This window comes from Taurulus bubalis (assembly GCF_910589615.1).
Source record: "Taurulus bubalis genome assembly, chromosome: 6".
Taxonomy (NCBI): Eukaryota; Metazoa; Chordata; class Actinopteri; order Perciformes; family Cottidae; genus Taurulus; species Taurulus bubalis.
The window spans coordinates 6,709,558-6,725,198 of NC_136594.1; the positions used below are offsets into that span (position 1 = coordinate 6,709,558).

General features: G+C 42.3%; 2 protein-coding genes across 3 annotated transcripts; both read left to right on the top strand.

Annotated features, from left to right (window-relative positions):
- The first annotated feature begins 188 nt into the window (after positions 1–188).
- arpc1b (actin related protein 2/3 complex, subunit 1B) lies at positions 189–6,413 on the top strand. 2 transcript variants are annotated; one of them, XM_079219821.1, is made up of 10 exons: positions 189–321; positions 883–1,032; positions 1,818–1,922; positions 2,759–2,981; positions 3,076–3,183; positions 3,701–3,931; positions 4,019–4,094; positions 5,064–5,263; positions 5,394–5,484; positions 5,991–6,413. In XM_079219821.1, exons 2-10 carry the CDS (start codon positions 969–971, stop codon positions 6,027–6,029), a joined length of 1,137 nt encoding a protein of 378 aa, XP_079075947.1. In that variant the 5' UTR covers positions 189–321; positions 883–968; the 3' UTR covers positions 6,030–6,413. The 2 variants fall into 2 exon arrangements, with proteins under 2 accessions (XP_079075947.1, XP_079075948.1); XM_079219822.1 differs by having other exon boundaries at positions 230–321; positions 954–1,032.
- Positions 6,414–12,072: 5,659 nt separating this feature from the next.
- Positions 12,073–13,769, top strand: LOC306738358 (monocyte to macrophage differentiation factor 2-like; the record flags this gene model as incomplete). Its single annotated transcript, XM_079220202.1, has 6 exons — positions 12,073–12,150; positions 12,306–12,466; positions 12,705–12,779; positions 12,874–12,975; positions 13,391–13,460; positions 13,566–13,769. The coding sequence occupies 6 exons, from the start codon at positions 12,073–12,075 to the stop codon at positions 13,767–13,769; spliced, it is 690 nt and encodes a 229-aa protein (XP_079076328.1).
- Positions 13,770–15,641: the final 1,872 nt, after the last annotated feature.

Genomic DNA, 15,641 nt, shown 5'->3' on the forward strand with positions numbered 1-15,641 from the left:
AACGTTTTGCTCCCATTCTCTCACATATTTCAAACTGTTACACCCATTTTCTGCCTCAGGCACAAACTTCCTGTATGTCTCCCCTCCTGAGCTTCACTGTACCCTCCTCCACTCCCCCCTCTGACCTCTCCGCCCTCTCCTCAGCTCAGCTTCTCTCTTCCTGAGCTCACTCTTGTCGTTGGCGTTCGCGTTGACTGGCCAGAGTCCGCGAGCTGAACACCATCATCTTTATTTGATCCGTCACCTTCCTCTGCCTCTCCCTTCTCACTCACTCTCCATCTCTGCAGCTATTCACCCATTCATCTCTGTCCAGCCCTCAGGGTAAGTAGCCTAGAAAATATTTAACAGTTGACTGAGTATGTTTAGACATGTCAGTAGCACTAACTCACACACCCACACGCACACTTTGTAAGTGTACTGCACTTTCAGGGAAAAAGCTAAAAGAATGCAACAGGCTCTCAAACCCACACACACACACTTACTTGAGCACAGACTCGTGGATGTTGCGTCAATTTTCTTTTTGAAGTAGTGCTTGTAAAATGTCTGTGATGCAGATGCTTGTCTTTATTCCCTGGGTGTGTGCTCTCGCTGTAAAGGATAGAGTTTGTTTGGGGATGTGTTGTGTATTATGCTTGACCTGCATCATTCCTCTCATGCCTCTGAAAGTCTGGATGTCATTAACCCAGCCTGATTGAGATAAGTTCAGTGTGTCTTTCTTTTTATTTCTCTTTTACCGCAAATAGTCAAGAACAACCCTTGAGGAATGCATCGTGATGAATAGTTCTGTAAATTCAAGTATAGTTCATAAATTAGTCGTGTGTTTCCTTTTTCTTTTTCTGCTCCTTCCGCATAACAAGAATCTTCTGACTTCTGTTTTTCTAGACTTGAGTTGACCGTTATCTCCCGGCTCACCAGACGCTGGTTCCTCACAGCTCTTCCTGGTCTGTTTCTAGAACATCTGATTGGCCATGGCGTACCATAGTTTCCTGCTGGAACCAATTAGCTGCCATGCCTGGAACAAAGATCGTACCCGTAAGTCTGCTCGCCATCTCTGATTGGTCACTCGGGGCTTGTATTTCAGTGTCTCTGAGTCGTGTCTGCTCTAAACTGTCGTTTTATTATATCATGGAACATTTTACTTCAACTAGCATCTGTGCCAAAGAACAAATAGTGTAATAGTCAGTGGTTTGTGATTGGCTCCCAGGTGGGAGAAGGTATTTCCTGTTTCCTGTAATGTAAGGGTGGCGTCTGGGGCCCTTTTCTGAGAGGCTCTTGTTCTCCGTTAGCTGCAGGAAACTAATGCCATATTTGGCTGTTTCGATCAGCGCTTTGGTTTCTGGGCAAAGCGGACGTAAAAAGGCGGCTGTGGTTGAGTCATACGGTTGCAGTTTCACTCAACTTGTAAGCTGAACACTTAAAGTTTTCTCAGCTTGCCGGCTGAACACTCACCAAAGAAAACCAAAATGCACACTAAAGCACCCACACTGCTGCTTTTAGACAAACACTGCATCTGACTCATCTGCTGACTAAAACATGTGCAGGGTTTGCCACGACGTTATGCGAAGGAAGGTTGAAGTTCTTTGCACATTGTCTATTTAAAGATACCATGTGTCTGTGTGCTGCCTGCAGGCAGATTCATGCTGTATTTCTCTAGTTTTCCTCTGTTCTCATGCACCAAGTCAGCTGCTCTGTGTTCCACTCCACTGATCAGCCCCGCAAACCTCTCCCTTCACTCTGAACTTTGTCCTCACACTGATGAATTTCCTGTCTATACGTTTCACTGATTTTCATTACTTGAATGTGTTTCTGTGCCTCAGAGATCGCCCTGTGCCCCAACAACCACGAGGTCCACATCTACAAGAAGGATGGGACCAATTGGACCAAGATCCATGAGCTGAAGGAGCACAATGGGCAGGTGACAGGTGAGACACCGCCACACACTCACTCTTACTTTAATCACTTTTTTATTTGTTTTCCATAAAGTTTAGAGACGTTCAGGTAGAAGTAGCAAAATGGTTCGGTAGCTGAGTCCACTATTGATTTCCAGTGACTGTATTGCATTTCCGAAACACGTCTTTTAAAATGTCAACCGTCCTCTCCAGTGGTACCTAATTAACAAAGAGGAGGATTTAAAGAAATAGTTATTTTTGGGTAATTGCCCTCTTGTCGAGAGTTAGACAAAAAGATCAAAACCACTTTCTGACTTTATGAAGCCGGAGCCAGCAGCTAGTTAGCTTAGCTTAGCACAAAGACTGAAAACAGAGGGAAACAGTTAGCCTGGCTTTGTCCAAAGGGAAAAGATTTCCAGCAACCAGCGTTTCTGAACCTCACCAATTAACACGTTTGCTCTCGTATCTTGTATTTTTAATCCGTACAAAGTGCAAAAAGTACACATTTTGACTTTGGTTTATGGGCCAAACTATTTCTCACAGTTCCCCCGTTTCCAGTCTTTGTGCTCATAAAAGTAAATCATATTAACATACAGACATCAAAGTGGACCTTTAAAGAGCCACTCTATTTCTTCCATCTTCCATCTCACTTCTTAAAAAAAGGAAAAATAAGCACTTGCAATGTGTCTTTCCAACCCAATTCTATGCAGCTGTCCAATTTTCTGGCTCTTGAATAAATGTAATGTAAATAGTTCTCAACCTTCTCATGTGCCCTGTGGAAAGAAAGCACATTTCAGTATCAAACTATTCCTTTCAACATATACTATAATGCATGCACAGATATTAATAAGAGTTCCTTTCTCCTGCAGGTATCGACTGGGCTGCAGACAGCAACCGTATCGTTACTTGCGGAGCCGACCGTAACGCCTATGTGTGGACCCTAAAAGAGGGCGCATGGAAGCCCACGCTGGTCATCCTCAGGATCAACCGCGCCGCTCGCTGCGTCAAGTGGTCGCCACAGGAGAACAAGTTCGCTGTAGGCAGCGGCTCACGCCTCATCTCCATCTGCTACTTTGAGCAGGAAAACGACTGGTGAGGATCTCAGAGGGTAGTTTCCTGCCTCTGATTTACATGAGAAGGTTGCATTTGGTTGTTATGAACCAACATGCTGTGCTGTGATTTAAAGGTGGGTGTGCAAGCACATCAAGAAGCCGATCCGCTCCACCATCCTCAGTCTGGACTGGCATCCCAACAACGTCCTGCTGGCTGCTGGATGCTGTGACTTCAAATGCAGGTATGAGTGAATCAAAAGAGGTGTGCAGACGTGTTACTACACTTGTGAGGACATTTGAGGGACTACATTTAATATGGGTTACTACTACCGCCGTCTACTCTGTACATCTGGGAGATATTGCCTTTCTATTTTTGTCCTGATTTCTGTGGGGATTTTCCTTATTTGAATCGAGGCTCAAAGAATGGATTGTATCCTGTGCTGTACAGATTGTAAACCGTCTGAGAAAAGGTGGATTTTCAAACTTAAATGGACTTGGACTTAAATCAAAGTCTTAATAATAAACACTTAACTGATAGCCTAATCTAAATCTAAAGTCCAACCGTATTCCTAATCAACACACACAATTATGTCATCACTTTGGATGCAATTAGCTGATTTTCATAGCACACAAGTACAACATAAAGACACAACATAATTGATAATAAATACAATTTATCTGCGCCTCCCTCATTGTTTTTCATCCTCTTTGCCTTTCTTCCTTCCATCTTGTTCCCATCCCGACCCCTCTCCCCCACAGGGTGTTTTCCGCCTACATTAAGGAGGTGGAGGAGAAGCCCGGCCCCACCCCCTGGGGCAGCAAGATGCCGTTCGGGGAGATGCTGTTTGAATCTGGCGGGTCAGTAGCACCAGGGCAGACTGGAGGCGGAGGTTGGGTGCACAGCGTCTGCTTCTCACACTCCGGCAACCGCCTGGCCTGGACCTCCCACGACTCCACGGTGTCTGTCGCAGAGGGAGGCAAGACCGGCACGTAAGAGAGGGCGGGGCTGCATACTTGTGTGTCTGTGTGTAAGTGTGGGAGCTTGTGTGCACTCTGACCTTTGTCATGACTCCGCAGGGTGAACAGTCTGAGCTCTGAGTCCCTTCCTCTGCTGTGTGTCACCTTCATCACTGAGAACAGCTTAGTAGCAGCTGTGAGTATTCAATACATTTACATTTATTCTGAACATATGAATCAGTATGTTTTATTTGTTCCACATTTACTTATTTTGTGTGTGTGTGTCTGATTGATTTGGGTGTTGAACGATATTTACGAAATCCAAACAACAAGAAAACCAAATGCAAAAAATAACTGTGATACTAAGTGACTTTTTGGAGGAGCCTGCACTTTATACAGCCAACACATTTCAGTACTGAGCCTTCAAGTAGACCCAGAATCATATATGGCAGTTGTTTAGTGTTTGGTGAAAACGTTTGTCCCTGAATGAATTTACAGGGAGTTTATTGCAATAAATAAGATTAAGTCAGCCCTGGTCCCTACCAACGAGGTGCAGAGGCATTCCTCAAAACGTCAGGCAAGGAATTTAAATGTGACAGAAATAAACTGTATTTGTTTCTTCGTGAATTGGACCGTTTTTGCAATGAGGCTCGTTTACATAGAAAGAGGATGATCTAATACCAGGAGCACTGGAGCACTCTTTGCTTGGCAGCACAGTTATAGGTGCATTTTAGCCTCTGCGGGTGCTTTGAGAATAACAGTTCGCGGCTGCAAAAGCAGTGCCGTCCTTTTGTGAAATCACTCCTGATGTTATTGAATTACGTAAGCAACGGTGCATTTTATAGCTTGTGAAGAATGAGTTATTTCTTCTTCTTTCAAACGTGACATAGACATGCTTTAAAGCCACGATGTGTACAGCTTCACTTTGGCGCCTCACAGTGGTGGTTTACAATTGTCACAGATGGGTACACATCTTGAAATAAACGTATGCGACCAATTCACCAAAATACTTTGAAAGATTCTCCACGTAATGGCTTTGAGCTTTCTCGCTACATCTGGATATAAAACAAAATCACAAGCGATAGCTCGTCTCATATGACCACACTGATGTTATATCCACACAGAGCATCTTTCAGCTCTTCCTCATGCGTTTCTGTTCCTGCAGGGCCACGACTGTTACCCGGTGCTCTTTGTGTACGACGGTGCCAAAACCAGCCTGACATTTGGTGGTAGGCTGGACGTTCCTAAGCAGACGGCCCAGAAGGGCATCAGTGCCAGGGAACGTTTCCAGAACCTGGACCGCCGGGCCTCAGAGAGCCAGGGCACCGAGAAGGAACTGAACACCCTGCACAAGAACAGCATCAGGTGAGGAGCAGAAAATAAACAAAAATTTGTATTTAAAGGGCCGATCGTTCATCCTCATCATCCTCTGTGCATATGGTGTTGGAAGAAAGAAAAAAAAGAACGCCTGTTTAACAGAGTTACTATATTACAGCCAAATCTCAGTGCTGGAAGGAGGACGAAACCAGTGCACTAAGTTCTGCACCACCGGCATGGATGGAGGACTGTGTATCTGGGATGTGAAGGTAACACACACACACACACACATACAAATACACACACATTGCACAGATTACACAAGAATACACTGATGTGTTCAAATGTTATTTGTGCCGTATCTAAGTGCTGGGTATTGGAACTCAATATCTATTAAGGTATCGACCGAAATAACCCAGTACTATCAAGTATCAAAACTACTCCAGTCAAACGATACATGAATTGAATCTTTTTTTAAGTCAAGCGCAGTGTATTTCATGGAGTTCAGCGTGCTGAGATGCCAATAAATATTTGAAAGTATGCCTGTGGTGTCTGATGAACATAAATTCAGTGGTGATGGCATTTTATGCAACTGAATGCTTCAATTCACATGAATTAAGTAAAAGGTATAAAATGAAGCCCACTATTGGTATCGGTATCACTTTAAAGGCACTGGTGTCATTACTTTAAAATGATACCCAGCCCTATTGGTGTCCTGCTGACATGATGTTTTCCAAGATATTATAATAATATATGTCACCTCTTTTTTTTCCAGTCTCTGGCGTCTGCAATGAAGGATTTGAAGATAGTCTGAACAGAAGTTTACATCCCTCCGCCCGACGTATATTAGCTTCTGGAGATATGAAGGAAAACTGCTGCCTTATTACACAAAGCTTCTTGGCCTTATTTTAATCAGGTATTTTCTATACAAGTTAAACGACCAGACTCTGTTCAAACAGCGTTTGTAATCCCTCTGAAGCTCTTTGCTGAGCTTGTTCAACTCAACATTGTATACAGAGGGACTGGCCACAGGTCTGCAAACGGTACTTTATGAGTTAGGTAACTATAATCACAGAGAGCTCCGTCTGAGCTGAATGCTTCAAGCTGGATTTTTATATTAATCATAATGAAAGGCTACAGAATGTGTTAAAAGCTTATGCTGGTCATAATATCCATTTAATAAAGCTGTTACAGTGCTCAATAATGCGTGGTTCATTACAGGTGTGTCACATAGCTTATTGTTTTGGTTTTAACAACATCTTCTTAGCAGTTGATAAACCAACTCAAGAGCCACTTACTTCAGAGATGCTCAGATTCGTGAAGGTTGAACAGACCACATGGTCTTCATCAGGAGCGTTTGAAAGCTCAGTACATGAGAGTTGACATTGTTTTGTCAACCTGAAGAAGAGTTTTTATTCTTTATTGACACAAAAAGTACACATGGATGGTTTTGATATTTTGTTGACTCTTTTCAATTTGGCAAAATAGAAAATAGTAAAGGGATTTAACATTTACTCCACCAGAATCATATCCGGGTAGTGAGAGGAAGGCTTTAGACGGCATGTAGTCCGTCCAATGATAAGATACAAATGTACAGAAAATGTAACCAAACAGTTCAATGAATGAATGAATGAAATGAGAAAAACAACTTTTCATAATAAAAACAATACAAAGGCTCTTTTAGTGGCTTGTCAAAAAGGTAATAGTTAGTTGTTTGGCATAACATAAAAACAGTATGGAAGAAGAAAACTGACAAAAGAGCCAACCATGTACACGCAAAACTGTGAATGAAATGTAATGTAATAGTCAGAAAGTCTGCACTTTGAGGTTCAGTAAAGAAGGTGTGACTGACTTTGAACATCGACAATGTCCCAACTAACCCAGCTTTCCCATTTACAGAATTAGTAGCTTAAAAAAAGTGAGATTTCCAACATTAAAAAATGAGAAATAAGAGAAATTAACAAAAGAGGAACAAAGCGTGCGCCTAACCAGAAATATCAACATCCGTAAAGGTACATTTTGTGTAAAATTCTGAAATACAGCATTTCTAAGGTAAAAAAAGCCACGCCCTTCTCCAGTTTGTTTCCCCCAATCGTTAATCGATAACCCAGGTGACATCACTATGACATAATTGTGGGGGAAATAGTTTTGTCAGAATTGACAACGCTTCTTTTCAGTATACAATATAAACAGTAGTGTGTCTCTTTAACGGAACACAATAATACAACATAAAACAATCATCATCATATTATATCATCAACCGGCTCTCAACTCCGCGCCTGCATCGCCCCCTGGAGGTAGAACCGGGGAACTGCAGGTACAACAACACATCGGTAAATCCTCCTCAGCCTTGAATCGGTCCCTGAGAAAATGATGTGGCAGCCTTCAGTGATGAGAAACAACCCACCTCACCGAGTCGTGATGAGGTGAGCCGGCGGCTCGAGCTACAGCAGAGACCCACACACAGAGAGAGAGAGAGAGAGAGAGAGAGAGAGAGAGAGAGAGAAGGAGGGAAGGATAAAGAGAGAGAGAAAGAGGTGGAGAGGGAGGGACAGAGACCACCAATATCAACATCACCACTGTGCAGGGAAAGCGGCTGTCCTCTCCGAGAGACCATCCCAGACGCCCACACGTCCGGACTGGAGCCTCTGGAGGCAGCTGGGTCGGGATGCATCCGTCTCCCGGTGCCGCTTGAGATGAGGATTCAGGACGACGTCCTCCCCGGTGAAACGGCCATGCTCGTTACGTTACATTAGACCAGCCCGCTGCGACCGGATCGGAAGTGATCGGCGGCTCGTCGCTCAGAGGGGATTCAGGCTTTAGCCCATACTGTCTGTCTGCTGTCAACTGTTGCTTATTTCCACTGTAAATGAATCTTATAAGGTAGGTGAAAGCATGTTATTATGTGTGTGTGTGTGTGTGTGTGTGTGTGTGTGTGTGTGTGTGTGTGTGTGTGTGTGTGTGTGTGTGTGTGTGTGTGTGTGTGTGTGTGTGTGTGTGTTATCCGGCTGATGATACAAAGTATGATGAGAAATGTGAATCATATTGCTATACCTGACGAGGATGCAGAGGATGAAGGGTTTGGGAACGAGCTGTTTAAAAAAAATTATGAGAATGAAAAATAAAATCAACGTTTTACATTTCAACATATATCGTAAGTGATGATGTGATCGTGCACGGGGTGTATTTTCCTGACGAGCATCATTATTAATACACACACACACACACACACACACACACACACACACACCTGCCACGTCCCTCTTCCTCCTCCTCCTCGTCATCTCGTTGTCGCCTCTGTCTTTTTCCCCTTTCTGTGTGCACAGTCTTTCTTGAACACACACAATGGGCCACACAAACGCCCATCCTCTCTTATATTGGAATGAAAGACAACAGGGTCTGGGTCCAGGTTCATGTGTTTTACAAAGAGGTCAACCAGAGCAGACCAGGCCTGCAACTGACAATTATTTTCGACCAGTTAATGTGCTGATTTCGCTAACGATTGATCGATTGTTTGGTGTGTAAAATATCATAAAAATTATATATAGTGTCCATCACAGATTCCTAGAGCTCATGGTGACATAATTTAATGTCTTACATTCTAAAGCCCAAAGATGTTCAGTTTACACGGATATAAAATAAAGAAAATAACAATATCTAAGAAGCTGGAATCGGCATGTCAGTGGTATTCTTTCTTGAAAAATTCGTGAAACAATTAGCAGCTTATCGAAACTAGAGCAAACCACATTGATAATCCCTTTGAAACCAAAATGTGTTCCTCAGCTTGAACTTAAATTTAGATACGATAAAAAACTGTTTTGTCATGTTGTATTGGAGACTATAGGCCGAATATTATTACTATGGTTCATCCTGCACGAGTACACACATGCCATAACTATTATTCTTAAAGTTGCTAATCACAATTATGTTTCATACTAAGTTGTTCCTCATCCACACTTTTACACTAGACCTCAAACAATTCAATGAAAAAAAAGGACAATTTGTTTTTTTCATAGCTGATTCATTGTTACAGTTGTTTAATCAAGGAAACACTGCAAATATTCTGTGTTGATCAAGCTTTTCAAATGTACAAATGTGCTGCTTTTCTTTGTTTTATATCATTTAAAATGGAATGTTTTGGTCTCACTAATATACCATTTGAAAGCGTTTTTCAAGTGAAATGAATCTATTGTATATCATTTGTACACCAAAATGGGCAAAGAAGTCCACTAGAATATACAATTACAACGAATGGACATTTTTAAAGATCAATAATTTCTCTTTAACAAATTAATTGTTTATCCATTCAAACATCAAATGATGAAAAATGGCTGTCACAACGTCCCACAGCACAAGGTGAACCCAAACATATTTAATTTATAGTGATATGCAGCTATAATAAAAGCAGCAAATCCTACCATTGAGAAGCTTGAACCAGACACTATAATACACTTGCCAGTGACTTAAACGATCAATTCATTATTAAAATGGTTGTCGACTAATTTTCTATCCGTGGACTAATCAATTATTGAACAAATTGTTTCAGCTCTACTGGAAGTTCTTTTTCTCACCGTTTTCCTTTTATTCAGATATATACTTGATATACTGACACACAAAGAGCCGGACTAGCTTGACCATAGAACAAACAGGCTGTGAGATTAATGCATGTTCACCGTTAAGTGGACGCATGCTTTGTTTTTCACGGTTCAATGAGACAATACGAGCGTTCCTTCTGTCCGTCCTGCTGTCGTAAGAGAAGAGTTATCGTGATGTTTCCGCAGCTCTACTCCTCTCTGTCCACTTAGTGTGTCTCTCTGCCTTGGCCTCTGGCCTGGTAATTATCAGCCAGCTTGATAAAGTCATTAATGACCCGGCCAAGCCTGCTGGGCCTGGCACTGACACACACACACACACACACACACACACACACGCACACGTAAACACGCACACCCCAAAGAGAGAGTACGACTTGTGAGGCCGGCGTTGGATGCAGAGCGAGGAAGCCTTTTATTTGGGACAGGACAGTGTTTTTTGTCTGGGCTGGGTCAGTTCGTATTAATAACTCTGAAAGAGTGTCACTCTAAAACCAGCTTCTCAAGGAGCACAATATAGAAGGAAACACGAGGCCTGTTTGTTAAGACGTGTTTCAACCATTTTCTTTATATGTGAGGCGGATTGTTTTGTCCCTCCTCCTCCGGTTTTACCTCCCGATCAGTGATTAAAAAAGGTTTAAAACGGCTGACGCGTAGGAGGAGAACATCATGTTCCACCGTTTCACACTGTTGCACAACAACACAGAAATATAAGGTGCACAGATCTGAGGGTGATATCCCTCCACTTGGACTGAAATGTTGTGAGATTGTGGCAGCATTTTATCTTTTTCCCTGAGAAGATGGCTCATAAATGCACAGCTTAAGGGATGTAGGTTATATGTTTGTAATATATGTATCAGTATGGATGACGCTGTTAGGCGTTCTTTGGCTGAAACTGCTCAACATTTTTAAATATATGACTTTTTAATTTGAGTGGTATTCCCTTTGAAGACTTCCTGTTTCTTATTTTGAGTCGCACCAATCTTAAAACAATGTGCGTGTGTGTGTGTGTGTGCGTGCGTGTGTGTGTTAGTGTTAGAAAGAGATGGAGACATTGCTATATCTAGGTCTCTTATGAAATCTGGCTCTGCAAAATGCAGCATAAAAGTAGGGAGGGGTTGTGGTTTGTGTGTGTGTGTGTGTGTGTGTGTGTGTGTGTGTGTGTGTGTGTGTGTGTGTGTGTGTGTGTGTGTGCGTCTGCGTCTGCATGGACGTCTTTGTCCATTTTCCTTTCCCGCATGTTCATTTAATGGTGGGGAAGGAAGCAGAGCGGAGACATGGTCAGGGAGCAAGAGAGGAAGATGGGAGAGATGAGTGGAGAAAGATGAAAGAAACAAGGAGTTTTCTGGTGTGGGAAGAAAGAAAAAAAAGAAAAGAAAAAAAGGAGACAATCCCTGCTCGGTGGTTTCCATGACAACAGTGACATCACTGGCGGGGTGGCTACCTCCTGAGCCGCTCTCTGTTTGTTTGGGTGTCTGTTCAAAGGAATTTGAGTTACATTTATATACATATTCGTGTGTGTGTGTGTGTGTGTGTTTTTGTGCTATGTGTGTGTGTGTTTTTTTGTGTGGATGTGCAGGCATACCTGTACATGTGAATTGTTTATGAAAGAGATCATCAGGACAAAACACTCCGTCGGTTCAGCCGGTCCGTGGTTACCCACTGTTGCCAGGCAACTGCAGTCATGGCAACAAGTTGAAGCAGGATCTATGTGTTGCTAAGCAAACGCACAGAACGGGGGGGGGGGGGGGGGGGGGGGGGGGCGGGAGATTTTATGAAATGTATACAAATATTAAAGATGCTACAGTTTAGAATTACGACATCAACGTAGGTTGAACGTCATCGTCATGATGTGTTGTTTCCCTGCTGGTACGTGCTCGTGTTATTGTCTTGGGTCTTCATAAAAAATACATGTCCTTTGACACTTGGCACACTACACTATAAAAGGCGATTGTAGTATGTATTTGTTCCCAAATAAATAAAAAAAACTAAACAAATCCATGTGGTTTTAGGACATAAAAAGAACATTAATCCCAGCCCATATGATTCCCTCAAATTCTGCTTTGGGACACACATGGATAATATTGTTGTATTCCTTTTCATGTATTTGTTTTATTAGTTTCAGCTGTGTCAGTGTGTAGAGAGTTGCTCCTTGTTGCATGTAGGCACAGCTAATATCTCGTTGTAGAGTTCAGTTCAGATATTAAACATTTTAATGGAGATGTGTCAACTTAAACCTGGTCCTTTTCTTATGATTCCAGGTTTATGAACAACCGTGTTCCTCCTAACAAGAGATACCAGCCCACAGAATATGAGCATGCTGCCAACTGTGCCACGCATGCGGTGAATGCACACACACACACATATACACACACACACACACACACAGAAAACGTCAGGTATCTTTCTTTTTTAAAGATACACTAATGCTCACTATTTCAGTTGCATCCTGTGTGTTTATCTGTCTCATGTTTCATGTGTGTGATTCATTCATTTAGTTATGGATACTCCCCAGCTTGCTGGGCAGCTCCGTGTTGCACTTCCAGTCGGAGGACCAATGGGAGCGGCTGTCGGCCTGGGTGTACGGGGCGGGGCTCAGCTCGCTCTTCATCATCTCCACCCTCTTCCACACTGTGGCCTGGAAGAAGAGCCATCTGCGGTACAAAAACACACTCACACACGCAATACTTGGATTGTATTTATGGTGACAAAAATAAATAAATGTAAGAGGACACTGAACAGCTTCCTGCATGACCCCTTTCACCTCAGAGACACACCAGAACACATACATGTATCCCCATACTCCAGATTTGCTTTTGAGAAGTAAAACACACTGATGCCACATGTATAAACAGTGTCACTCAGTTGTCATGAGGCTGTTTGGTCTCTCTCTTCAGGTCTGTGGAGCACTGTTTCCACATGTGTGACAGGATGGTGATCTATTTCTTCATTGCTGCCTCCTACGCCCCTTGGTAAAGAAACTAGCCTGCTTCATGTATATGTGTGTCAGCATATATTTTATATACCGTGTTTGTAGTGGTGCGTTCCTGTTCCGTGCCTCAACAGGCTGAACCTGCGGGAGCTGGGTCCCTGGGGGTGTCACATGCGCTGGCTGGTTTGGGTCATGGCCTCTTTTGGAACCACCTACGTCTTCTTCTTCCATGAGAGGTCAGTTCACACGGGCATCTGTTTCTTTTCATCAATGTTGGACTGTCTCTCTACATCAGCGAAAGGAGATCGCTCAGGTTTCCCCCAAATTAAAAATGTTTATATTCTGTTCCATATTTCCTTGGCTACTCTACCTGAGCAAGCTTTGTTGAACTAGTATAATAGAAAGCTTTAAAACAATCCCTGGTCAATTTTTTTATCTTCTGTTTGACAACAACAATATATTGAGTACATTTTTGTTAGCTGACTGCTAAAGTCATTGTCAACACCATTCTTGTAAGAGACGGGGCTTAATGACCTCTTGTTATCACTTGACAGAAGTGACACACAGCTGAAAAGCCAGTAAGTGGGACATTGAGTGAGATTTAAGAGTTAAGACTAATTTTCCATGCTGAATTATTCCTCTTTGTGTCAGGTACAAGATCACGGAGTTGATCTGCTATACGGTGATGGGGGTTTTTCCTGCCCTGGTCATCCTCTCAATGGTAAACATGTAGTCTCACCTGCAGTCTTTGAGTTTTTTTTTTAATCATGTCCTCATTGTACTGTATTTAAAGCTGAAACGTAATAAGATGTCTGCTTCTTTGCAGCCGGAGCAGTCGGGGTTGTGTGAGCTGCTGGTGGGCGGAGCCTGCTACTGTCTGGGGATGGTCTTTTTTAAAAGTGATGGCATCGTCCCATTCGCTCATGCCATTTGGCACCTGTTCGTCGCTATGGGAGCGTCCGTACACTACTACGCCATCTGGAAGTACCTTTATGCCCAGCCACCCAATCAGGTCCAGACATCCAGATGACATCAGGGCTGACCTCAAGGAAGTAACTCCTGTGTTGGAGCAACTTCAAGGGGATGATGCGAGCTGTGTGTGTGTGTGTCCCAATTCATAGGCAGCTTCCTTTGGAAAGCGAGTTGGCTGAACCTCCTCCCCTAATACACAGTGAAGTGTCACACCGACAAAAAATAACGGTGCATTTAGGTGATCCTCGTCAACTCATAATGGAGAAGAAAAATGGTGGGCTTTGAGCTAATGCTAATGTTAGTGTGCTAGCATGCTCACAATGAAAATTGTAACATGCCAAGAAGGTGTGATGTTGACCCTTTGGGCAATTTCATGGCAATCCATCCAATTGTTGTAGTGAAGCTATGCTAGCTATGCTGCTAGCGTGGATAAGGAACCAATAGTCAAACTCAGGCAGGTTTAACAATATCTGATGATATAACTGCAAACAGTGGATGAGTGAAACGGGAAATGTATCCATAACAATTCAATTTATTTTTAATATTCATATCATTCATGAGTTGATGAGGACATTTGAATGCACCGTTGTGGAGGATACTGGAAATTATTTTCCAATAGTTTCAGCCTGTTGTAAAAACTCTGACCTTCAAGTGAGGCAGCCTGTGAATCAGGACACAGCTTTTGTTTTTATTTTTAACAGTCCGGTTTAGTTCAATCTTAAGTTCATTTTTTAAGGAACTTTGGTTTCATTCCAAAGATCAGGGGTTGAATTACTATTTATGGAGATCTCTCTCTATGTGGTGCAGATTCAGTGTTCAGAAGCTGAATTGAAGGCATTGTCTTATTGTCAGGAGGAGGACAATGTTTACAATTAGCTGACTTGACTATCGTAATTAGTTTCAGGACATTATTTAAAGTATTATTATCATCAGCAGCAGAAGGTTTTGGTTTCATTATATTTCGCAACATCAGAAATGTACTACTGTATAGTATTATTACTGTTTTTGTTCCTAGTGGTGCTATCTACACTCTAGTACACTATATGGTTTAACGTCATTTGCTTCAGTCAGTGATTTACTCAAATTTCCAAATCAAGCATCATTGTGGAATATATATTTTTTATTATGTTGAACATACAGATCTTCATGGACTTTACTTGTGTGCTTACACATTTACCAGGCTCTCTACACAGTAGATTATCAAGCATAATTATTGACTTCTAATAGTTTACTGTTGTTGATTATAGGTTTAGTAAGTGAAGATGTCATCAGTACGATTTATAAAGTATATATTTATTAATGACGTACAGTATATGTTTACTTCATCTTTATTTTCTTCTACTGTACTTTAAGTGTCAGCTGATTATCTTCACCATCTACAACTTAATGAATGGGACCATTTGATAGAGTTTGTAAACGCCACATGGTTGAACCTAAGAAGGGAAAACCACTGACCACTGTCGAATTTAGCACTGCCAGAAGACTTACTGCCGTACCTGATAGCACACTACTACCATATACTTCTCACACTTGAAAGGAAACTGAAGCTATAGTATTGTTGAACAATCTGGCCCAATATTAAGGCATCTCAGGTGTGTGTGTGTGGTGTGTGTGTATGCTTGTGTGTGTTGTATGTATTCTATCAGACTCCATGAATCCAAAGCCTGTAATCGGCTGAGTCTATGTTTACACGTGCACGCATGTTCCTTGAACACATAACAAGTATATTTGAAACATGTATATGTACTCTTAGTGTTAAGCTGTATGTGGTTGCACACGGTGTATTGGACGAGCTTGTATCGTAGGATCAATGTGGCCGGAGGACCAAAAGGTCATGGCGTCTAGTATTCATAGGTGTAAAAGAACTTTTCAAAAAACCTGTGCTCCTGTTCAACATATTTTCGCTGCTGTTTGTCTCTCAGGACTTGGA